This window comes from Selaginella moellendorffii, unplaced genomic scaffold (genome assembly GCF_000143415.4).
Source record: "Selaginella moellendorffii unplaced genomic scaffold, v1.0 SELMOscaffold_81, whole genome shotgun sequence".
Taxonomy (NCBI): domain Eukaryota; kingdom Viridiplantae; phylum Streptophyta; class Lycopodiopsida; order Selaginellales; family Selaginellaceae; genus Selaginella; species Selaginella moellendorffii.
The window spans coordinates 356,247-377,510 of NW_003314342.1; the positions used below are offsets into that span (position 1 = coordinate 356,247).

General features: G+C 49.7%; 7 protein-coding genes across 10 annotated transcripts; 5 read left to right on the forward strand and 2 right to left on the reverse strand.

The window, feature by feature from the left end:
* Window positions 1-5,358: 5,358 nt before the first annotated feature.
* On the reverse strand, window positions 5,359-9,847 carry LOC9663055 (U-box domain-containing protein 43). Its single transcript, XM_002987397.3, has 5 exons — window positions 8,552-9,847; window positions 7,890-8,190; window positions 6,182-7,834; window positions 6,072-6,115; window positions 5,359-6,023 (listed from the first exon to the last, which is right to left on the reverse strand). Exons 1-4 carry the CDS (start codon window positions 9,788-9,790, stop codon window positions 6,108-6,110), a joined length of 3,201 nt encoding a protein of 1,066 aa, XP_002987443.2. The 5' UTR covers window positions 9,791-9,847; the 3' UTR covers window positions 5,359-6,023; window positions 6,072-6,107.
* A 798-nt stretch (window positions 9,848-10,645) lies between these two features.
* Window positions 10,646-11,509, forward strand: LOC9629244 (mediator of RNA polymerase II transcription subunit 11). 3 transcript variants are annotated; one of them, XM_024661258.1, is made up of 4 exons: window positions 10,646-10,715; window positions 10,762-10,878; window positions 10,935-11,146; window positions 11,397-11,509. In XM_024661258.1, exons 1-3 carry the CDS (start codon window positions 10,656-10,658, stop codon window positions 11,115-11,117), a joined length of 360 nt encoding a protein of 119 aa, XP_024517026.1. In that variant the 5' UTR covers window positions 10,646-10,655; the 3' UTR covers window positions 11,118-11,146; window positions 11,397-11,509. The 3 variants fall into 3 exon arrangements, with proteins under 3 accessions (XP_024517026.1, XP_002987381.1, XP_024517027.1); XM_002987335.2 differs by having other exon boundaries at window positions 11,403-11,509; XM_024661259.1 differs by lacking the exon at window positions 11,397-11,509 and adding an exon at window positions 11,223-11,337.
* Window positions 11,510-11,611: 102 nt separating this feature from the next.
* On the forward strand, window positions 11,612-13,678 carry LOC112341330 (protein NUCLEAR FUSION DEFECTIVE 4-like). Its single transcript, XM_024661256.1, has 2 exons — window positions 11,612-11,728; window positions 11,791-13,678. Exon 2 carries the CDS (start codon window positions 11,854-11,856, stop codon window positions 13,576-13,578), a length of 1,725 nt encoding a protein of 574 aa, XP_024517024.1. The 5' UTR covers window positions 11,612-11,728; window positions 11,791-11,853; the 3' UTR covers window positions 13,579-13,678.
* Window positions 13,679-13,704: 26 nt separating this feature from the next.
* LOC9663056 (putative E3 ubiquitin-protein ligase UBR7) lies at window positions 13,705-16,120 on the forward strand. The gene is made up of 6 exons (XM_024661257.1): window positions 13,705-13,856; window positions 13,907-14,065; window positions 14,144-14,404; window positions 14,457-15,080; window positions 15,135-15,302; window positions 15,350-16,120. Exons 1-5 carry the CDS (start codon window positions 13,791-13,793, stop codon window positions 15,219-15,221), a joined length of 1,197 nt encoding a protein of 398 aa, XP_024517025.1. The 5' UTR covers window positions 13,705-13,790; the 3' UTR covers window positions 15,222-15,302; window positions 15,350-16,120.
* LOC112341343 (stress-response A/B barrel domain-containing protein UP3-like) lies at window positions 15,333-16,028 on the forward strand. Its single transcript, XM_024661274.1, has one exon. The coding sequence runs from the start codon at window positions 15,333-15,335 to the stop codon at window positions 16,026-16,028; it is 696 nt and encodes a 231-aa protein (XP_024517042.1).
* A 399-nt stretch (window positions 16,121-16,519) lies between the features above and the next one.
* LOC9663057 (beta-glucosidase 4) lies at window positions 16,520-18,991 on the forward strand. Of its 2 annotated transcripts, XM_024661304.1 has the most exons (14): window positions 16,520-16,604; window positions 16,659-16,796; window positions 16,968-17,034; window positions 17,094-17,152; window positions 17,200-17,275; window positions 17,335-17,409; window positions 17,462-17,549; window positions 17,616-17,865; window positions 17,911-18,026; window positions 18,078-18,292; window positions 18,351-18,382; window positions 18,444-18,546; window positions 18,598-18,706; window positions 18,757-18,991. In XM_024661304.1, the coding sequence occupies exons 1-14, from the start codon at window positions 16,524-16,526 to the stop codon at window positions 18,938-18,940; spliced, it is 1,593 nt and encodes a 530-aa protein (XP_024517072.1). In that variant the 5' UTR covers window positions 16,520-16,523; the 3' UTR covers window positions 18,941-18,991. The 2 variants fall into 2 exon arrangements, with proteins under 2 accessions (XP_024517072.1, XP_024517071.1); XM_024661303.1 differs by having other exon boundaries at window positions 16,520-16,796.
* Window positions 18,895-21,223, reverse strand: LOC9663058 (beta-amylase 2, chloroplastic). The gene is made up of 9 exons (XM_024661305.1): window positions 20,861-21,223; window positions 20,746-20,805; window positions 20,492-20,692; window positions 20,228-20,422; window positions 19,991-20,155; window positions 19,671-19,931; window positions 19,391-19,609; window positions 19,084-19,303; window positions 18,895-19,025 (listed from the first exon to the last, which is right to left on the reverse strand). Exons 1-9 carry the CDS (start codon window positions 21,086-21,088, stop codon window positions 19,012-19,014), a joined length of 1,563 nt encoding a protein of 520 aa, XP_024517073.1. The 5' UTR covers window positions 21,089-21,223; the 3' UTR covers window positions 18,895-19,011.
* Between the last annotated feature and the right edge of the window lie 41 nt (window positions 21,224-21,264).

The following is a 21,264-nucleotide window of genomic DNA, read 5'->3' on the forward strand; positions in this document are numbered from 1 at the left end:
CTACGTGATGCTGAGAGCGTGCGTTGTTCAGAAACCTGTCCCAACAAGGTTCTCATCAACAACGAACCGGGTCGTGGAAGTACCAGGATGAAGGGGTTTTCAATATTTTATGCTACGTTATCTGCTGGTACCTGATCAGGACGACTTGTATGGTCTATCCACTGTCCCTGTAGTAAAAGTTCCTTTCTTTCGCTACAAGGTGGAAGCTCAGGCCCGAGACATATGCACAGGAGCCGGAGATTCCTCACAAACTTGATCGTCAAATGTTTTTCTTGGCTGGCAGAGGCTCACTCTCCAGGGTAACGATTTCCGGGGGCGAAAGAGAGCTTTCCACGAGCTCACTTCCCTCGTCTATCCTCTACTTAGAATTAAGACACTGTAGACTTAGTAGAACCGAGGGAATATTCCATTTGCCGCCACATCAGTATTAAAGCACTAGCGCGTAAAAAACATAAGGAAGTGAAGTGAAGAAGAATAAAGGATGCCTCGACGAAGAATTCCTTGACGAAGTGCTCTAGATCGTGTGAACGAGCAGCTTCGAGTACGAAGGGAAGCAAGGGAGCATCATCAAGCAACCATGGGTATTCCATGTCCCCACTGTGGGCAGCGGTTTTACTCGTTCACACGATCCTAGAGGAATTCTTTGTCAAGGCATCCTTTATTCTTGTTCACTCCACTTCCTTACATACGATGATCGACCGTAGTGCTAGTGGTTGGGTCGTGACCCTAATACTGATGTGGCGGCAAATGGAATATTCCCTCGGTTCTACACTACTCGAGCCCGATGTCCGAACGTAACTTAACGCAACATCAGCTAGGATCGAAGCACTCGTCTGACTTGCTCACATAAATCACTCTGCATTAACTTCCTAAGATTGGAAGATTGAACCTTCTTGTTTTGATTTGATAAAATTCCTTTAATGTTTTGAGCCGCTCGCCAATCGCCCACGTCCGCCCTGAAATGCTGCACAAAAAATCTCGTGTTGATCAAAGGGAATAACCCAACGTTAACATCGCTCTCGTTCTCGTAATTTGTGTAAGGGGATGGAGGAGGAGGATGAGCGCAATGCGGGTGGCGCCGGTGCCAGCCGGATGGTAGCTAGCACAACCGAACGAAGAGGAGCTGGCGGGAGAGGAGGCCCAGGTGATCAGCTCAGGAGGCCAAAGATCGAGCTGATGCCTCCCGATTTCCTCGATTTTTTTCCCATCAGGAACGAGGCGCTGGAGATTACGACGGTTCCAGCGTGCAAACGTTTCTTCATTCCAATGCAACAAGCCACAAATGGGCTTTGGGCGGTACTTCACAAAAACATCTTGTTATATGAGATCTTGCTCCTTTCTCAGTGATAGCGGAGCTGCTTGACAATGCGCTTGACGAGGCACCAAATGGAGCAACGTAAATGTTCTCAAGAATCCGGTTGATGGCTCGCCGATGCTTCTATTTGAAGGTTTGGAAGATTGTGTTTTTTCTTTTCTTTTTTTTGTTTCCTTTCTTGCGAGCAACACTCCATTTATCAATTCAGATAATGGTGGACGAATCACCCAGGATCGTATGCATGTCTTTTGGGTATTCTTCAAAGGATAAAGATGACTGCATGATTGGACAATGTATGTCATGCTCTCTTTCTTGTTTCTTCTTTCTTATTTACTTTGGAAATCTGTTATTAGATGGAAACGGTTTTAAGACGAGCACTACGCGCCTTGGTGCAGATGTCATTGTTTTTTCAAAATCAAAAGCTAAAAGAGGCAAGAGGTATAAGACTTGGTTGTTAGAATTTTGCAAGAGCCTATTTTATGTTACATCTCTTATAGCTTCCTCTGTGATACAATGCAACAAGATGTCATAGTTCCTACGGTACACAACAGAGAAAATTCCATATATTCTATGTATTGTGAATTCACTTTGTTCCTAATTTCTGCTAGATTATGAAGAGCATGGCGGTGAGTTGAGAGAGGTCCAAAGAGGTACACATCAGGATTGGAAATGTCACATGAACACAATCACGAAATGGAGTCCTTATCAATCTGAAGAATCCATTCGCACTCCAGACTAGCAATCTTAAGTTATGTGTCTATATGATTCCAGTTCAAGAAAATCAAAGACCAAGGCACTAGAATTATCATCTACAATCTCTGGGAGGATGAGCAGCAGCGGCTAGAGTTGGACTTTGAATCAGATCCTCTCAAGTATGCTTTGAATTTTTTTCAATGGTTTACTTTGCTCAAGGATATTCAAATTAGGGGTGGCGGAGAACTGCTTATATGGCGGAAAAATATCCCAGTGCAAAACATGTCTTTCTGTACCAATATTCTCTAATGGTGAGAATGAATATTTCCACTTACTGACATTTATTCATTCATTTTAATTTGCAGATATATGCGTCAATTTTGTACCTACATCTGCCAAATAATTTCAAGATCACCCTTTGGAACCAAGAGATTTTACACCATAATACTTTGAATGATTTAACACATATTGAAGAGGTGGTTTACAAGCCAAAGGATGGACAATATGTAAGTGCTTCCTTTTTTTTTGTTCTTTGAAAATTTATGTCTTTTTGGGGTGTAGATGTCTGCAATAGTACACCTTTGGTTTTTGAAGGATGCTATCCAGCACCTAAATGTGCAAGGATTCAATGTTTATCACAAAAATTGGCTTATAAAGGTAGTCAATGGTTCTAAACATTCTTTTTCTCATTTAATCTGTAACAGCGTTTCTGGAGAATATGGAATTCATCAGGCAGCCAAGGACAAGGTGTCATTGGCAAGTTTTACTACTGTCATTTTAGTCTTAGTCTTTTTTACATTCTTTTGCTGGTTTAGGAGATTTGGAAGCAAAATTTTGTAGAACCTGCTCATGATAAACAAGGATTTGAATGGACACCTGTCCTTCAACAACTAGAGCATCGTCTACAACAAATGCAAAGAAAGTTTTGGTTAGTGTTCTCCTTTTCTGCATATTTACTATTGTAATGGTTTTCTACACAGGATAATAACTGTCAAAAAGTGGGATATCTAGGACCACTTGCTACGGCTGCCTCTAGGAAAAGGAAGATGATGCATGAAGTACAGCAACCTCAGAATGCAGAGCGAGGTGATGGCCTGCAAGGTCATCCACTCAACTAAGATGACACTTGGGTGCTGGAGGAGAAGAGGGGAGAAATTCAGTGAGAATGGAAGGATGCTAAAACGTTCTTCTTTTGTTTGAATACACTCTAGATGAGACAAAGATTTGCATTGTGGCACATCTCATTCCACCCTGAGATGGTATTGTCAAATGCATGGCAGAAGGACATACTCAGTCTCAGTAGTTGCCATATAGGATTCATGTTAAAGAAGAGACACCAATTCCATATTAGAATGATGTTTTTCATTCCAGAGAACTATCAAGACTCCAAAAGTCAAGGATCATAAGCTGAGGGACTTAGAGCAAGAGACAGTTATAGTTACCTGGAGAGGCGGGAGGAAGCCGGAAGTGCACAGCTAGAAGGGGTCACTCAAGCCCAGGAGCTGGTACTAGCATATTCCAAGCTTTTTCAACGAGCAACTTCCATCCTTGAACCTGTGACAAATATGCCCCTGAAGCTGAGTTGACGGCTATAGCCATGGTTGGTGTCATGACGCTGTCAGAGCTTGCTCGTCCGAAGCTCAAGCTCGCGGGGCTTCGCATTGATCCGGAATGTCGTTGCATTCCTCCATTCTTGCATTCCTCCAAGAACGAGGAATGCAACGTTGCTTTTCCTTGTTCTTGGAGTTCTAACGTGTTCTTTGATCTCTCTCTCACGCACAGGTCGTCCTACGTCGGCCTCGTCCTTGTCCGACGACGGGCTTGTGGGAGTGGAGCGTCTCGTTTCCGGGTTGCCACCCGGTGCTAGGATCAACTTTGTCAGCTGGTCCTTCGTTTTCTTGAGTGGCTTGTGTGTATCTCCATCCCAGGTCGCCTTCCAGCCTACGTACGTGATATTCTTTTCTAACTCACTCTCGCGTTAGATACCAGTGGCTGGATCCCTCGACTCTGATCGCCTGCGTTGTTACAAGCGCTCGGGGTCCTCCACCCAAGAAACCACTCACCCCACCATGTCCCAAGGTTCTCATGACCGAGGAAAAGCGGGACGTGCAGAACCGAACGTAAGACGTCTTCGATTACTATGCTACCAGCGAGCTCCTTCTCGTGTCCACATCCGGAGATGTCGATCCGCTGGTGCTTGGCGAGGCTGCGGTGTACACTTTCGTGATCCATCTCCTGATGGAAACTACTTGCTGGTGTCGACCATGCACCGGCCTTATTCTTTTTCGGTCCCCTGGGGCCGAGAGGACAGAGGTGTGGACGAGATCAGGACGACTTGTTCTTGCCACTCGCAGAAGATATACCAATAGCTCATGACAGTGTTCGGCAAGGTCGAAGGTCCATCCACTGGTGCTCGGACAAGCCTTCATCCCTGTATTGGTAATAAATGAATGTTTTTTTTTCTGCTCCTCCTGCGTTCGTGCTGGGAGATTGGAACGCTAGAGCATTCCCTTTTTTTTTTCCAAAAGCACAGTGAATTGCCACCACGATCAGTCAGAGAACCTCTTCTTTCTCACATACAGGAACATTTTTCTCTTGCAAAAGTTCTCCAGGAAAGATAAAACACTTGGAGCTTTCTTTTGCCGCTCAGGAGGTAGGAAAATTCGCGGCTGCAGCGGCAGAGGAGGAGCTGTGGTAGAAGTATAGCAAGGTACTATGCTTTCTTCTACAACTATTTGAACTATATTTTCTTCTACAAAGTGATTGAAAGAACTTACTGCAAATGCCAAAGCTGGCATTTTTGTATGCACCATTGTCTACATCCAGTCATTCTCATTGCCATCATCTTCTTCCACTTGTATCCCAGCTTGATTCTTCATTGTGTTCTTCTTCTTTTCTTTGTATTTCCTCAGTACTTCTCGATCGTATCTTGTAGTATATTCTGGGATCTATGCCTCTTAGTGTACCTTTTCCTACAAGGATAAAGCCACCAAACTGCCGCCCTAGCAACAATCCCTTCGCCATGCCGCAAGTTAAAGTGGTCTTCGACTACGACAGACGAAGAGAAACACTCAAAGTCCGCATCTCATCAGGTTCATCGCAAGATCCTCTCACTCGCAGCCAGCTGCGAGAACTCGCATCGGAACTCCAACAGAATGCGTCAGCCTCCTGGACGCTGCTCGGCCAAAAGCCAACCGCCAGCGGAGTCATCCTCAGGTACCAAAAGTCAACCGCCAGCAGAGGCATCCTCACGTATCGCGGGAAAAGTCAACGCCCAGCAAGACGAAGAAAGTCAACCAGGCGCATCTTACCATAGAATCTATCTAGCTACTTGTTGTAGCGAACAAAGAAAAGAACCACTATAATCTTCGTAAACAATTTATATACATAGTATTACAGCCATGATAGAATCGCTGGATTTTTCTTAGAATCTCGCCCAGCATCTGGTACATTCCGCCATGCAATCCCCCTTGCAGTCCACATTGTAGCCCAAAACTTGTGGCTTGCGAAGCACCAGGCTTTTCAGCGTCCTCCCGCTGATCCCCCACGTAACATCCAACACCCCGACGTTGCCCTGGATCTCCTCCTCGAGCTTGCATCCCAGGATCTCGGGGAACTTCTTCATCAAACCCGAGACCTCCGCGTCCGACAGCCCCAGGCTCATGAGATACTCCACTTTCCCGGCCACCTCCTCCACAGCCGGGACGGATTTCTCCTTCCCCTCCCCCCAGTATGGCGATTTGAGGTGCCCCGACGACTTCCCGATCACTCTATCCGCGTCTTCGATCGAGAGGCCCAGCTCCATGAGCTTGCCGCGAGAGGCCTCCCATCTCTCGCGGAGCTCTGGAGGTAACGATCCCTGGAGATGGTCTTGATCTTGATCGCTGCCGCTGGCTTTGATGGTCACTAGTCGTCGTCTTCTTCTCGACGAACTACCTTGGAGTAGAACTCTACCTCTTTCCGGAGCGCCCACGATCCTGGGCTGCGCAATTGTCGATCCAAAACCGTGGTGGAGCTGCAGAGCAAGATCCGTGAGCTCATCCAGGAGAGAAGTAAAGCTTACCGGCAGAGCGCGCAAGAGCTCTCCCATCCCGGCGCACTAAAGCCCTATAGCGGTAAATTAGACCCAAGATCGATCGTTAGAGCTCGAGAAGAAGAAAAGTTTGATCTTACCGTGCGATGCTCCGAAGTAATTGGACTGGCTATGGATGAGCTCCAGCCGCCGCAAGATCAGCCCGGCGGCTCTCCGCGTCTTTGGATCGGCCGTTTGAGCAGCGTAGATGACGTGCATTTGAGCGGATGGGCCATACTGCGCGCAGTAGTCGGGGTGACTGAACAGCCGCTCCACGATGGCCAGCGCGTACCGCTGGGCGTCACGCCCGCCGCTACTCACCGCCGCTATCACGGCGCTCAGCCCCTTGGCTTTGTCGATGGCGTGGCAGCCCTCGACTGTACCAGCCGGATAAGCCTCCGAGGTGCCGTCGGCGGTATCCTCGTCCAGTACGCCCGTCAGCGTCGCCAGTGCCGCCAGTGCCGCTGCGGCGCCGCCGGCGGTATCGGCGGCGTCCGCCTTGACCGCGTCCTTGAGCAGCGCCACCAGCGGCACCACCGCGTCGGCTTCCACGAGGCAGAAGGTGTGCCGCGCGGTACACTCGCCGCCGTGGACCCGGCAGCACCGGCTCGGTCCGCGCGGCGCCAGCCACGGCAGGCACAGGTACACGACGCTCCTGCACGACTCGTCCTGTTTTCGCCGCTTTTGCTTGCTGCGGCTCTCGCTCAAGCTCCAGCTGCTCGACGAGAACTCTGCCAGGCACCGCGCGGCACGCCGCCGCGTGAGCATGCTCCTCCCGGGCTCCAGCAGCTGCACCAGCCGCTCGATCATCCCCGCCTCGGCCAGCTTCTTCTGCGTCTCCACCCCAAGCTTCGCGAACTTTAGAACGATGCCCACCGCCGCCTCGGTCGTCGCAGCGTCCTGGGAGGCGTCCATCACCAGCGCCGCCACTACGTGAAGTAGCCCCTTGTCTCCATCTTGGTGGTGATGATCCAGAGCGCTCCTCACGACTCCATTCCCCTCCATGCTCGCGATGATCCCCAGCATGGACGTTCTCTCCGGGTCCTCGGACAGGTTCTTCACGAGCTCGGCTATGATCCCGGGCTCCTCTCGCATCGCCGCGGACGCTTCCTGGCTGGATTCCTTGCTCAGCAGGCAAAACAGCTCCATTGCGTGCCGCCTTACTTCCACCACCATAGCTGGAGTTTTCGAAGCCGCGCTGCCCGGAGTCGACGTAGCCGGGTTCTTGAGGAGCGGAAGAAGTGTTTGCAGCGCCCTGTGCTCGCAGAGCTTTGCTCTCGTAAAGCCTCCGATGTTCTTCCCGTTGGCCAAGCCGAGGAGAGTGCTCAAGACGTGACTTTGGACGCCAGCAGCCGTGGGCGAGCCCATGAATTGCAAGAACTCGTAGATGTAGATCTCGAGCTGGTTCATTGTGGCTTCGTCTTCGTCGCTCCAGGCATCACCAGCGATCTTAGAGAGATCGGCCAGTATCCGGGCAGCGCCAACTTTTATCTCCTCCACGGACTTGACAGAGGTGAGTTTGTGTTCCATCAGCCTGAAGCCGTGCAAAGTGAGGACTGTCTCGGCGATGCCAGGCACGGATGTGAGGTTTTGGAGAGCACCTAGAGCTGCTTCGTTTTCTTCTCGCCGGAAGCTTTCGATCATTTTCAGCAGCGACACCAGCACGTCCTCCGTTGCAAGTGACGTTTTGCTCGAGTCTGGCAAGTGCATGGCAGCGAGCGCGTTTGCCATGAGAATTCTCGATTCCATGGATCCTGCAAGAGCATTTTCATCAAAGATGTGAAAGAACATCAAAACGAAGTGAATTACCTTCAACGAGCCTGTTTGCCAAAGGCCGCATGAGATTGGCCTCGGCCATTATCACAACATTTTCATCGCTGCTTGGGACATTCTCCAGGATGGCCGTCACGTTCGAGTTCACGTCCTCGTCCTCGCAGCCGAGTAAAGTTACCAGAAACACCACCGCACCTTGTGCGTGGCTGATCAGCTCCGCGGTGCTGGGATTCTCCGACAAGATCTTCATCACCAACACAGCTTCTCCCAAGTCTTCCTTTTGCCGAGTGAGGCTAAAAACCAGCTGCTCAACTATACCGGCCTTCACCATTGATTCCTAAAAGAAGCAAAATGATCAGTAGCTTATAATTGGCAGACTACTTAGAACAAGGAAGAACCAGGCAAAACTGTCGATCAAAATATGCAAAGCCGCTCAAGAGAAAATCCTTGAAAGCACAAGCAAAGAAGTGAAAAGAAAAAGCAAGAGTGAAAGATCACAAGCTGCATGATCATGTCGCAAGCAAAGAAAGTGGAAGTTTGCAAAACGGTGATCATGTGCAAATCTCATTAAAAAAAAGCCTTCACAAGCACAAGCAACGCGATGAGAAAAGCAAAAGCAAGAGTGAAAAATCACAAGCTGTCTCAAAAGGTAGATTTTTCTCGCAAGCAAGGAACGTGAAAGTTGAAAGCTATCTTACCTGGTTTTCCACGTTGTCCCGAGCAAGCACCGCGAGCGCCGCCAGGGCCTCCTTGCGTAGAATCACGGCATCCCGCGCGTCATGCAGAAGCTTCACCATCGGTCCAATCAGCCCAATGGTGCCAACTTTGTATTTGTTGAGCGGCTCCTCCTCACACACCGCGCGGACGTCCCGCATGGTCCGCACGTCTGTGTCGGAACAGCGCGGCTCTCCGAGAAGGCACCGCGCGGCACAGTGGAGCCGGGCCTCGAAGTTCCTCTCCCTCCACTCGGCAATGGACTGCTTTAGCGCGAAGTTGGATTTCATCTGCGTGGTGGGGAGCTCCTCGCCCATCACCGGGCATCGCGTGTTCCCCTCGGCAAACCATCGCTCGATCGCCTCGCGCTCGTACGTCTGCCCCGAGGCGATCTGGACGGGGTCGCGCATCACGTCGCGAGTGATCGGGCAGATGAATGGCTGCAAGGGCAGCATTGGCGCGTCCCTGCCGCTGATCGAGAGCGACGCCATGAGCTGCTTCATCCGCTTGGCCTGTTCTCGCTCGCAATCCTCGTCGCCCTCGATGGCATCCCCCCTGGAAGATCGAAGAGCCCGGTCGAGAACCAGCAAGAACTGCTCCAGATAGAGAGCGTGGACCTTCCCGCCGCGCGCCTCCGCGGCCGATCGCTCGCACCACAGCTTCTCCACCTCGTCGACGAATCCCTGGCTAGTCATCTCCATCCCCACGCCCTCGGCGATCTGCCGCGCCAGCCTCCGGCACAGCGCCGTGTCGATCACGATTGTGTCGAGCATGCCCTCCTCGAGCGAATCGATGAGCGCTTCGTCGTCGCCGGTGGGGCGAAATCCCTCGCTAAGCAGCTCCAACAGCGAGCTATCCACCTTCGCCGTCCCGCCCAGTGCCTCGATTCCCCGCCGCAGCCTCTTCCCCGATTCTTGAAGCTCCGCCATGATCTTGGGGCTACACATGAGGAGATAGAGCGATGATCGGCCCTTGTAACCCTGGAGGAGATTCTCCTCACTGCTCAGCTCCTCCTCGAGCTGCTGTGCCTGGATTTCGCCACTGTCGGCAAGCCGCGACAGGAACAGCGCCAGGCCCTCGAGGCAATCCGCGAGCTGTGCGAATGCCCGCTGCGCTGGATTGGGGCGCTTGCCGGGCGACGGCTGCTGCACGGCAGTGCTGCCGCTGCTGAGATCTCGCGCCGCCACGGCCAGCGCCATGACCCTCTTGCGCATCCCTTCCATCGCGCATCCGCGATTTCCTAGCTAGCCCTAGCTTACGCACAGCTCTCCCACTGCTTGACCTAGGTCCTGTACTTTCACCCAGTGTTCCACTCCAATCAAAACACTTTCGCGCGGGTCAATGCACGGCGAATATTCCAATGGCATAAAAACGATCCGAATATTCTAATGACATAAAGGGTTAGAATATTCTAATCGCTTGAAAGGATCTTTTTGAAACGGAATATACTGAGGAACAATAACGCTTGTCACCGCCAAGTCAGCATCCGTGAAGCCATGGCAGCGCGGGCTCACGAGTGCCCATTCACAGACTCGAAGTGCTCGAGGTATGACGATTGCCTCCAATGTGGATTCCGGAGCTGCGCGAAATCGGGGAGGATTTGCGCTCCGGGCCAGCGCTGCTCGACTTGCTTGTACAAGAAAGCGGTGCTCAGGCTGCAAGACGAGCTTGGCGTGAGCGAGAGCGAGGCGACTGTGGAGGCGCACCAGAGGGGGATCCTGTCTGGGGCCCCGGGCGAGCAGCGATGACGATCATCTGGCCGGGAGGAGCACAGCCGCGAGCGATTCAGCTTTGGATGGAGAATGCCGCCTCGAATCACATAGTTTCTTCTTTGATTCTGTCTAGATTTGATGGCTAGATCGAGATGATCTTCACGTGAATGATCGATCGACCTCATCACCGTGATCCGGCTGAAAGAATTTTGAAATCCTCGAGTAGAGGCAAGAAACAGAGAAGGAGAAGCGGTTATTCTGCGGTGAATGGCTCGTCAAAGCTCGATCTACGTGCGCGAATCGAGAGAGAATGAGCCAAGAACACGAGAGAAAAGAAGGGGGCCTAGGACTAGGGTTAAAGTTTTAGGGTTTTGCGATGACAACGAGCACGCAGCCACAATCGCCGGCGCTTCTTCGTCTCGCTCATGTCGAGCGGGTAAGGCTCAGCAAATCCGTGAGAATGATCTTGTTTCTTTCGTTAGAAAATCGTCCAGGCCGTGGAGTTTGCTGGATCGGTGATGGAGGAGCTCGCCAATGCGGGAGGGCCAAGAATGGAGTTTGCGACCACACAATGCCACGAGTTTATGAAATCTATGAAGGTACTCGGAGTGGTGGTGTATGCCTGGTTTCATTTTTTTTCTCCTCTTTTGTCCAGGACATTCAAACGGTCCTGCACGAAGAGATCAAAAGTATGTGCGAGTACCGCCCTTATGAGAACTGTGACTACATTCCTCGGATGGGTGGAGAAATCAGTCTAAAAAAGATCGACTGCGTTCTGGATGAGCTCCAAAAGCTCGAGGACACGATCAACAATTATCAGAGCTCGGGACCATCCTGACTCCAATGTGGTTTTTCTCCATCTCAAAGGTAAGCTTCTTTCTCTCCTTTGGACTTTGGAGAGTCTCAAGTTTTAGAACAAGGATGAAAGTGATGAAGCATACAGGTACTGCTGATTGGCATTCCTGGAACAAGGTTAGAAACTTTTTGGTATGGTCTTTTGAGGATTGTGCCAAGGATTTTAGCCTGTAGCCACGTGTTGAGCCTGAGTTTCTGATTCCTCTTTCGTTGTTTCTTGCATAGTGTGGCATTCTTTTGTATCTATCTGATGACACACTAGTGCCAGGGGTCAATGAGAGAGACTCCACGCAACCAAAGTTTTCCAAAGTCTTTGCGTGCTATGACAGCTACGACATAGCGACGAGAGAAGATCAATCAAAAATTTTCAGCTGATTTAGACAGGTAGAGTTTTTCTTTCTTTTCTTTTTTCACTTTGGTCGTTTTGTCTTTGTTTTTATCTGTACTCACGAGGAAAAGTATTGTAACGCTTGTCGATAAGCTTCCAAGCTAGGATCATCCTGTTCTCTGTTCCTCGATTGCGAAACTGGATTTTACGTTGCAGGATATGAAGTCAAATGAATTTCAGAATGGAAAATGCTACGAACATGCCAGGTAGTTCCCACTCGTCCTTTTTTTTTGTCCAAACGAACACGACTAAGCTGGATGAATTGCAGACGTCTCAATGCCCGGCTTGAAATACATGAGCTCAATCTCCTCCAAACCTTACCAGGGGCCGAATGGAACCGTTTCGTGGATTGAAGCTACTCAGGAACATCGCCAGGAACAAATGGATGGCCGTGGTAGCAACTTTCTTCATCATGGCTACCGCTGGAGCAACTTACAGCTTTGGGCTCTATTCCCAGAAAATGAAGACTACACTCGGTTACAGCCAGAAAACCATCAGCACGATTGCTCTCTTCAAAGATCTTGGTGCCAAGGTTGGTCTCGTCTCCGGACTGATATATGATGTTACGGGGCCGTGGGTCGTACTGGGAATGGGTGCTGTGCTCAACACTCTCGGCTTCCTCATGATCTGGCTAGCTCTCACTCGAAGGATATCGGCTCCACAGATCTGGCAAATGTGCCTCTACATCTTCCTCGGGACAAACTCTCAGTCGTTCACCAACACCGGAGTGGTGGTCACCTGCGTCAAGAACTTCCCAAACAACAGAGGCTTTCTCATCGGGCTGCTCAAAGGTTTCGTGGGACTGAGTGGAGCGATCCTCACCATGGCATACGAAGCCATCTACGGGACAAAGGATCCAGCAAACTTCGTCCTCCTGCTTACATGGCTTCCTCCCAGCGTCTGCCTCCTCTTTATGTTCTTCGTGAGGAGAACGACACCCAGCGGCGAAGACCAGGCACGGGTCGAGAAGAGAATCGCGTACGTGTTCTTCGTCATTTCCGTGTCGCTGGCGATGTACCTTATGGTGATCATCATCGTCAAGAACCTGGACGGGGTGGTCATTCCTCGCTGGGTGATCCAGCTGCTGGCCGTAGTTATGCTGGTCATCATTCTTTTGCCACTGGGAGTGGTGCTCAAGCAGGAGCTCCAAGGGTGGAAAGGAGGTACAGTCGCTCAAGAACAGCATCCAGATTACGTCCGAACAGATGAACAGCAAGAGCAACAACAGGGCAAAGAACTGGAAGAAGTTCCTGCAAAAGGACTGGAAGGTCCCTCAGAAGTGGAAAATCTAGTCGACAAGAGGAAGAATTGGAGTTTGCGGAGAATTGTTCATGCCATCTTGACCAGGCCTCCCAGGGGTGAAGACTACACCATACCCGAGGGGATTTTCAGCATCGACATGCTTCTCATCTTCGTCTGCACGACCTGTGGCTTTGGAACGGGCTTAGCAGTCTATGACAACCTCGGACAGATTGGTGACTCTCTTCGTTACTCCCACGAACAAGTCGGGACTTTCGTCCAGCTCCTAAGCATCTGGAACTTCCTCGGCCGTGTGACCATCGGCCTCGTCTCGGACATTTTCCTCCAAAAGTTCCAGGTACCTCGTCCGTTCTTCTTCGCTCTGACTCTCGGCCTCTCAGCGCTCGGCCAGCTCTTCCTGGCTCTCAACTTCAAGTCGGCCCTGTTCATGTCCTCGATCCTGATTGGCTTCGGCTACGGAGCCCAGCTTGTGCTCATGTACATCCTCACCTCGGAGTTTTTCGGGCTCAAGTACTACGGGACTCTCTACAACGTTTGCAACATGGCCAGCCCTCTCGGGAGCTACGTGTTCTCGGTGAAGATCGCGGGGGAGCTGTACGACAAGGAGGCTCTCAAGCAGCAAAACTCTGGAGGAGACCACCATGGCCTCCTCTGCTATGGAGCTCGCTGCTACAGGCGCTCCTTCATCATCTCCACCGCTACGTGTGTTTTTGGCGTGCTCGTAGCGCTCGTTCTCACGCTGCGGACTCGGAAGTTTTACAAGGAACTGGCTCTCAAACTCGGGAAAAGAAGATAGTACGTGTACGAAGGAATTCTCCGTATGACTCTGTACGGATGTAACATACGGAAAGCGATATTTTATTTGTCGTACGGCTATATACAAGTGTCAACATGAACAGGGTTCGAATCCGGTGGTGGGAACTAATATTTCTTTCCCTAGATTTTTTAGTGAGAAAGCGCGGGAGCGAGAGCGCGCCTTGGATCTAGGCTAGTGGCGGCGGCAGCGGGATGGAGGAGGAAAGCGAGGTCATGACGATCGAGGAGTTTCTGGAGAACCAGGAAGCGGAGGAAGAGGTATGGCTGTTAGATTGGGGTTTGAGGACTGAAGGAATAGCTCATTCCAGAGCGCCGATCTTGTTTTTGGTGGCGATGAGGGCAAGGAATGCACGTACAACGAGGGATACATGCCTCGGCAGGCCGTGTTCTCGTGCTTGAGTTGCGCGCCCCAGGGGAATGCCGGGATTTGCACGGCTTGTTCTTTGGCTTGTCACGATGGACATGAGGTGAAAATGAAGGATTTATGCGCTTTCTCTTGCTGATCTCCGTTTTTGTTTTTCTGTTCGCTTTCTTCTGGTACTTAGATTGTGGAGCTTTGGACAAAAAGGAACTTTCGATGCGACTGTGGCAACTCCAAGTTCGGTGGGAAAGACTGCAAGCTTTGGAAGGAGAAAGACGCCGAGAACAAAGAGAATGCTTACAACCAGAACTTTGTGGGGCTTTACTGCATTTGCCACCGCCAGCATCCAAACCCCGAGGACGAACACCTCGGTGAAATGCTGCAGTGCTGCATTTGCGAGGACTGGTTTCATGAAGCTCACCTTGGTCTGCTATCCTCGGAGAAGGTCAGCTTTGTGTTTCCTTTTGAAGTCTAAGCTTTCTGGTCCATTTCAATAGGTGCCAAGGGACGAGGATAATGAGCCCTTGTTTGACGAACTGATCTGCCAAAATTGTGTTGGACGGTGTAGTTTTCTCTTTCGGTACCAGGAGCTTCTTATTCCGCCTGGTATACCAGACGAAACCCATCCAGTTGAGCAGTCTGGAACAAGCACGGAGGCTCCTGCCAACGTTGCAGTCGAACAAACAATGGGAAGCAAGGCCGAGAAATCCGATGCTTTAACTTCCGGAAAGAAAGAAGAAGGCTCCGTGAGGAATGGAGTTTCGGATGTGGCTGGCTGCTCTCAATCCAGCAATTCCATTTGCAAGCTCAAGCCAGTCAACGTGAACGAGGAGACTGGAAACTGCTTCGGAAAGGCTCTGTTTTTGGAGAGAAGCTGGAGGACCAGTCTCTGCCAGTGTGATTCCTGCGTGGAGCTGTACAAGACCAGAGGATTGAGCTTTCTTCTGGACAAGCTGGACACACTTCAGTCCTACGAAGCATTGGCGAAGGAGAGGCGAAAGACACGGATGGAACAAGCCGAAGGTGCCAGCATGAAGCTTCTAAATAACTTGGACCACGTCGCGAAGGTGGAGTTCCTTCATGGTCTCAACGACATGACATCTGAGCTGAGCAGCTTCCTTGTAAGTGTTTTTATGCTTCGTTTCTTCTATGATTCATTTTTGCATTCTTGGCAGGGCGATTTCCGCGACACGGGAAAGACTGTGACGAGTGCGGACGTCTACGAGTTCTTCGACCGGCTGAAAAAGAGACGCAAGCTGTAGCTCCTGTCCGAAGTTAAAAACTTGTTTTTTATTTGATAGGTACTTTGGGAAAACCCTAGGAGCGAAGATCGCCCTTGCAAGGTCAGTGAATTCTCACTTCTGACTCGACTGATGACGAGAGTTTCCAGGTTCTCGAAAAGAATGTCGACCACAGTGGCTGGAACAATGAGCATTGTGGAGCACGTCGTCTTCTTCAAAGTGAAGGAAGAGACTCCCGAAGAGAAGAAAGTGGCTATGGTGAGAGAACTCAACGCTCTCAAGTCACTGGAGGGAGTCCTCCATCTCAAAGCCGGGCCAGCTTTGCGACTCTGGCCGTCGCACCACAAACTCAGTGGAGGATTTACCCACGTCCTCCACAGCAGGTACTCGGACAAGGCAGGCTTGTCCGCTTACTCGGCTCATCCTTCTCACGTCAGCGTGGTGGAGAAGTTTGTGAAGCCGATCGCGGAGGACATTCTGGCCATGGACTGGGAAGCTCGGGTCGCTGCTCCTCTAGAGACTGGATTTGGAGCAAAGAGAGTGGTGGCTTGCAAACTTAAGGATGATCCGGAGAAGAACAGGGGGAAGCTTGTGGATCGGCTAACAGGGAAAACTCCAGCAAGCGCAGGTGTTAACTTCTCTCCAGGGCGAGCTAAAGGTTTCAACTTTGGAATTTTGTCACTGGTGGGAAGTGTTGACGAGCTTGAGAACCCGGAGATCCTGGAGGGCAGTCTTGGTAGCAATCCCCAAGTTGAGAGTTTGATCGTCCTGGATTACGCGAGTGGCGACGAGCGAGCTGAGAGCAGCGAGAGCTCAGCGAAAATGTGACAAGAAGACAAGAAGAAGAATCTCTTCAAGTTCAACTTTAAACAGTTGGAAATCTAAGATGATAAATCCCAAAGACATTTCCTTTCTTTTAACGCGTCCTCTACCTAGAAAAGCATCTTCATTGAGAAATCCAGGAGATTTTCAAGGCGATAAGCCGGACAGCATCTAAACATTTTGGCTCTTTACACCACGATAGAGATTCCAGGGAATAATTGTTTTTTCTCATTCTGCAATGGCCATCGATGGACCCATTCATCCTGGCTTAAAATGTGAGAGTTTATTCCAGTGTATCACCATGGGTTGAATGTATACGTAGCCATTCATGGGACATGGCATGGCCTATATAAAGGAAAGATTCTGGACATGTGGACAATCACGCTATATTCCAAAGCTTAGAAGAATTTATTTTTAAGAAATGGCACCAAATCTGCCACGTAGGCCCAAACTATAGCACGGATGAAATTTTTTTCCATTTAAATGCGAGGTTTGAAAGCTATGGTGGCGTCTACGCATCAAGCCCGGAGCTTGTTAAAGCTGGTCCCTTCTTCCATTGCATCCAGGGTTCCCACTTTCAGGGCGGTTATTTTGCTGGCCGTTGCGCTGCCTCTAACCGCGCTCGTCGCCTTCCAGATCGCCGCCTACGCCGTGATGCCGTCGCCGCCGGATCAAGATTTCGCGACGAATTCAGCTGGCGCTGCCAGGCTTCCCATCCAGCGCCGCGATTTTCCCCACAGATTCGTGTTTGGGACCGCCACGGCGTCCTACCAGGTGCGAATCCATCGAGAAATCCGTGATCCAGGGTTTCTTTCTTGATATTTCGATGTGATCTTCCTCTTTTCTCGATGATCTTCGTCTTTCTTCCTCGCATTTTCGTCTAAGCGCGATAGATCTCCAATGCATGCTCGTCAATCTGTCGACTGATGGATCGATCTTGCACAGGTCGAAGGAGCATTCGACGAAGGCGGTCGTGGTCTCAGTATCTGGGATACATTTTGTAAAACTCCAGGTTCTTTAAATTTTATTTTCTTAGCTTCTTCGATCGTGGCATTGTTTCGTCGATCTTAGGCCGAATTCTTGATGCAAGCAATGGAGATCTTGCTGTCGATCAATATCATCGATACAAGGTAAAAATCTAAAACGTTTCTTTCATCAAGTCATGTCTTTCATACAGGAAGACGTCGATAATATGGCTGAAATGGGAGTGGATGCTTACAGGTTTTCGGTTGCCTGGGCACGAATATATCCAGGTACTTGATCACTCTTGCTTAGACCTTCATCTCTCTTCCTGTTCTTGGGGTCCTTACAGATGGTTTGGAGAAGGGTGTAAACAAAGAAGGTGTGGCGTACTATAACAAATTGATTGACTACCTTTTGGAGAAAGGCAAGTGAACCAACAAAAATCCTGTGATGAGCTTCTCTTCTGTCCTGTACAGGGATAAAGCCGTACGTGACTCTGTACCATTGGGACTTGCCTCAAAAATTACATGATTCTTTTGGGGGATGGACGAGCCAAGAAATCGTGTGAGGAAAAACAAAGCAAGCAGCTTTTTGTTCTTTTACGGATTTGTGACGGCGGGATGAATGCAGGAAACACTTTGCGGCGTATGCTGAGACATGCTTCGCGGCATTCGGAGATCGCGTGAAGCACTGGATAACCTTCAACGAGCCTCTTCAGTTTTCTGTGCTGGGATATGGCTTGGGAATCCATGCTCCTGGAAGGTGTTCGGATAGAAGATATTGCAAAGCTGGTGACTCCGCCACTGAACCATACCTCGCAGGCCACAATGTGATACTTTCTCATGCGGCCGCAGTTAAAATCTACAGAGAAAAGTTCAAGGTTTGTTTCTACCGGTCTCATCCGGACGTTACTTTTGTTATGCAGGCTCTTCAAGGTGGCGTCGTGGGGATTACAGTGGACGCTGAATGGGCGGAACCAATGACTGATTCAGTAGATGACAAAGTGGCATCACAAAGACGGCTGGAATTTCAACTAGGCTGGTAATTATCTTCTCCAACAGTTCATGCATTTAGGAACACATTTCTGTGCAGGTTTCTTGATCCTTTCTTCTTTGGAGATTACCCGGCCACAATGCGTGAGTATGTCGGTGACAGGCTTCCAAAGTTCACTCCAGAGGAGCAGAAGTCTGTTCGAGGATCCGTAGAGTTTGTTGGTATCAACCATTATAGCAGCAGGTTCGTGACGCCTGCACTGTACGCAAAGCCTTCAGACAATTACCATCAGGACCAGAGAATTTTGACATCAGGTAGGTACAAAGTCACTTTTTTGTTGTTTTTCTTATTGTTCTGGCTTAATTCTTCCAGCTGTACGAAATGGAGCTGTCATTGGAGATAAGGTTGTTATTTTCTTTATTGATTCTGTGTCTTGTTTGACTTCACGTTTCATACCTTTTCCAGGCGGCCTCTCCTTGGCTCTATATTGTCCCTTGGGGGCTGCACCGAGTTTTGAAGTGGGTTTCAGAGAGATACAATCGACCCCCAATTTACGTCACTGAGAATGGTACACTAGTTATTTAGATCTGAGCTGATGAAACGAAGTTCGGTAATGCAGGCATGGATGAAGAAAACAATTCGACTTTGACCCTTGACGAGCAACTAGATGATTTAAAACGAATCCATTTTTACCAAGATTATCTGACTGCTGTACTGCAAGCAACCAGGTTTGTCTTGGTTTGCAATCGCATGCGTTCTTACTGTCGTCAAACTCCAGAGAAGGCATGGACATTCGGGGCTACTTTGCATGGTCTCTAGTAGACAACTTTGAGTGGGCAATGGGGTACACCAAGCGGTTTGGTCTGTACTACGTCGACTATGAAACACTCAAGCGCTATCCCAAGAGGTCCGCCCATTGGTTCAAGAGGTTCTTGAGCAACTCTATCAAACAGGAAGTCTGACAGGCTTGTTCCTTTGTTTATTTAACCGAGAAATATGACTTGAGGTTTCTACTTCGCTTGTTTCAGAGTTCTTAGACGCCTTCCCCTGTTCAACAATGAAAGTTCAGATCTTATCGCAACGACTTCATAAAGAACTTGCGTACCGTGTAACCTCTTGACGAACCTCGCAAACTCCTGCAAGTTGTGCTCCTCCATAAGCACGGGACTGAGCCTCAAGTACGTGAAGGCCGAGATGTGTCGACCATCTGGATTTTTGGAAGGCTTTGCGTTCTCCAGAATCTTATTATAACCATCTCGGTCGTAGCACGGCAACGCATTCTCGCTTGCAACATAGATACCGGCGTCCCAAGCAGCGTTCAACACCTTCAGAACAATCAAAAAGCAATGAGAACAAAAACGTGAAACAACCAAAAGAACCACGCAAACGAGACAAGTAAACAACGAACTTACCTGCCATACCAGACCCTCGGGATCTGCTAGAGCTTCCGGAAAATCTTCCTCTTGAGCCAAAGTTCGAAGCTCCACGCAGGTGAAGTTAAGAGAAGCATCGTGCTTCGCAAACATCTCGGCGATTTCAACGTAGCCATCGCGATTGCACGGGTTGTAAAAGCCGGCGGCGAGCTCTGCAGCATGGCTAGCGGTCTTGTACCACCAGTGGATTCCAGAAACCTGTTCGGTAAGTTGCCTCGGTAAGTTACTCGTCACAGATTATTTTTTAAATTTCGCTTACTTTGGATGCTATGTGAAAGCCTTCGAAAGCCAGCTTTGCCAGCATAAGAACGCGGTCTCCATGCTCTATCAGCACCTTGGAGTACCACTTCAGGAAGAACCGGCCATAGTAACTATCATAGTCGCCACCATCGCGAAAGAAATCCGTCTCCTGTGGCTTGGAGTTATACTCTCCAGCATTATCGGGGCAGCATCCCCACTCGGTATGGCCTCTTGCCTCGGCTGCTTGCTTCAAGCTCTTTATCAGGTACTTGTCATAGCACTGTGTTTTTTGTTTTCCTTTCAGAAGCTTAGATGAGTTCACTGAGATAATTGACTTGCCTGGAATTCTCCAATGCCAGGATACTCCCAACCGCTTCTCGGAACATACGAAGGATACCGAAGCTCTCCACAGGCACCGAGTCCAACTTCGATCTCAGCAATCACTCCAGACTGGAAGAGATCGTCAAACTCTTGGCGAAAGCTTCTCATGTAGTCAAAGTACACCTACACGGCTGGAAAAGAGTTCATCAGCTTCTCTCGCTCGACCAAAAACGAGGCACGTTGGTAAAGATGGACCTCGAGTCCGGTCCGGCTCTTGAGAACGCGTTCCTTGTCCACTCCCCAGGTAAGACACTCAGGATTCCGGTGTCCATGCTTGTCCGTGAAGAAGATATCCGGGTTCTCCTTCCCAATCTCCAGCACCCACTTTGGAATTGGTATATTCACGTCGTCACCGACGTTTCCTCCACATTGATGGAACGACATCACAACCTGGTGAAACACAAGTAAGCTTTCATCATATATAAGTTGTTCTTACGGTCTTTCATGTTTTCTCAGTACCTGGAGCTTTAAGTCGGATTCCTTGACAATCGTAAAGAGTTCTCTGTAAGCACACCAGTTGTATTTTTGTGGAGTGTCCTCGACGAGTCCCCACCAACAGTCCACCATAACTCCATCGACATTCACGGATTTCAGAGCTTGTAAGTCTCTACGTATACCTTCTGGATTGACAAGTTCGTTGCTCTCGCTTATCAGACCCAGCTAAGAAATGAATCTCGTCAAGGTAAAAACATTGCTCGTCCTTTCATACTTACGGGAAGCATGACATATATAGGAACATATGGAGTTCCTGCGAAATCACGCTCCTCTTTCTCCTTGAAGAGAAAGCAGAAAAATCAAACCAAGGTGAGCAATTGCAATTAGCTTTACCTCTTCCTTGGTCATTTCTTCTACGGCAGCAGCGGTGCTTGAAGTGGATGATCGCGAGACCATTTTATGAGAGGCAAGGTTGGAGACCTTTCTGGCTGTGATCGCTTGGACAAAATGGTTGGATCTTGCTGCTGGAGCTAGCTTGGGATGGCAACGAGGAAGAAGAGCAACTGGGCAGCATAAAAATCGAGTATCCATGGCCGCCTGGGAAAGGAGAGCTTGGCGCATTGGATTTCGCGAGCCAATGCGCTTTGTCGGTGTGTCACGAGAACGAATATGCCTCTAGGGTTTGTTATGTCTTAACCCTACCCTAAACCGTAAATCGGGTTTGCGAAGAGAATATTCGCAGCCAGGTCCCCGCTGATCTTCTAAATGTTTTTTTCTCGTTAGTTTGCGAGTCTCGC

Bases quoted from the DNA above. Each gene is read 5' to 3' on its own strand.
- LOC9663057 (XM_024661303.1), top strand. From the start codon at position 16,524: ATGGTGGCGTCTACGCATCAAGCCCGGAGCTTGTTAAAGCTGGTCCCT. The intron at 17,866-17,910 runs GTTTGTTTCTAC...TTTGTTATGCAG, and splicing joins TCTACAGAGAAAAGTTCAAG to GCTCTTCAAGGTGGCGTCGT. The intron at 18,383-18,443 runs GTTGTTATTTTC...TACCTTTTCCAG, and splicing joins GAGCTGTCATTGGAGATAAG to GCGGCCTCTCCTTGGCTCTA.
- LOC112341343 (XM_024661274.1), top strand. From the start codon at position 15,333: ATGACGAGAGTTTCCAGGTTCTCGAAAAGAATGTCGACCACAGTGGCT.
- LOC112341330 (XM_024661256.1), top strand. From the start codon at position 11,854: ATGGAACCGTTTCGTGGATTGAAGCTACTCAGGAACATCGCCAGGAAC.
- LOC9663055 (XM_002987397.3), bottom strand. From the start codon at position 9,790: ATGGAAGGGATGCGCAAGAGGGTCATGGCGCTGGCCGTGGCGGCGCGA. The intron at 8,191-8,551 runs GTAAGATAGCTT...TGCTTCTTTTAG, and splicing joins GGGACAACGTGGAAAACCAG to GAATCAATGGTGAAGGCCGG. The intron at 7,835-7,889 runs GTAATTCACTTC...ATGCTCTTGCAG, and splicing joins GGCAAACAGGCTCGTTGAAG to GATCCATGGAATCGAGAATT.
- LOC9663058 (XM_024661305.1), bottom strand. From the start codon at position 21,088: ATGCGCCAAGCTCTCCTTTCCCAGGCGGCCATGGATACTCGATTTTTA. The intron at 20,423-20,491 runs GTACTGAGAAAA...GTGTTTCACCAG, and splicing joins AATCCGACTTAAAGCTCCAG to GTTGTGATGTCGTTCCATCA. The intron at 19,304-19,390 runs GTAAGTTCGTTG...ATTGTTCTGAAG, and splicing joins CCGAGGGTCTGGTATGGCAG to GTGTTGAACGCTGCTTGGGA.
- LOC9663056 (XM_024661257.1), top strand. From the start codon at position 13,791: ATGGAGGAGGAAAGCGAGGTCATGACGATCGAGGAGTTTCTGGAGAAC. The intron at 13,857-13,906 runs GTATGGCTGTTA...AGCTCATTCCAG, and splicing joins ACCAGGAAGCGGAGGAAGAG to AGCGCCGATCTTGTTTTTGG. The intron at 15,081-15,134 runs GTAAGTGTTTTT...CATTCTTGGCAG, and splicing joins CTGAGCTGAGCAGCTTCCTT to GGCGATTTCCGCGACACGGG.
- LOC9629244 (XM_024661258.1), top strand. From the start codon at position 10,656: ATGACAACGAGCACGCAGCCACAATCGCCGGCGCTTCTTCGTCTCGCT. The intron at 10,716-10,761 runs GTAAGGCTCAGC...TTCTTTCGTTAG, and splicing joins GTCTCGCTCATGTCGAGCGG to AAAATCGTCCAGGCCGTGGA. The intron at 10,879-10,934 runs GTACTCGGAGTG...TCTTTTGTCCAG, and splicing joins AGTTTATGAAATCTATGAAG to GACATTCAAACGGTCCTGCA.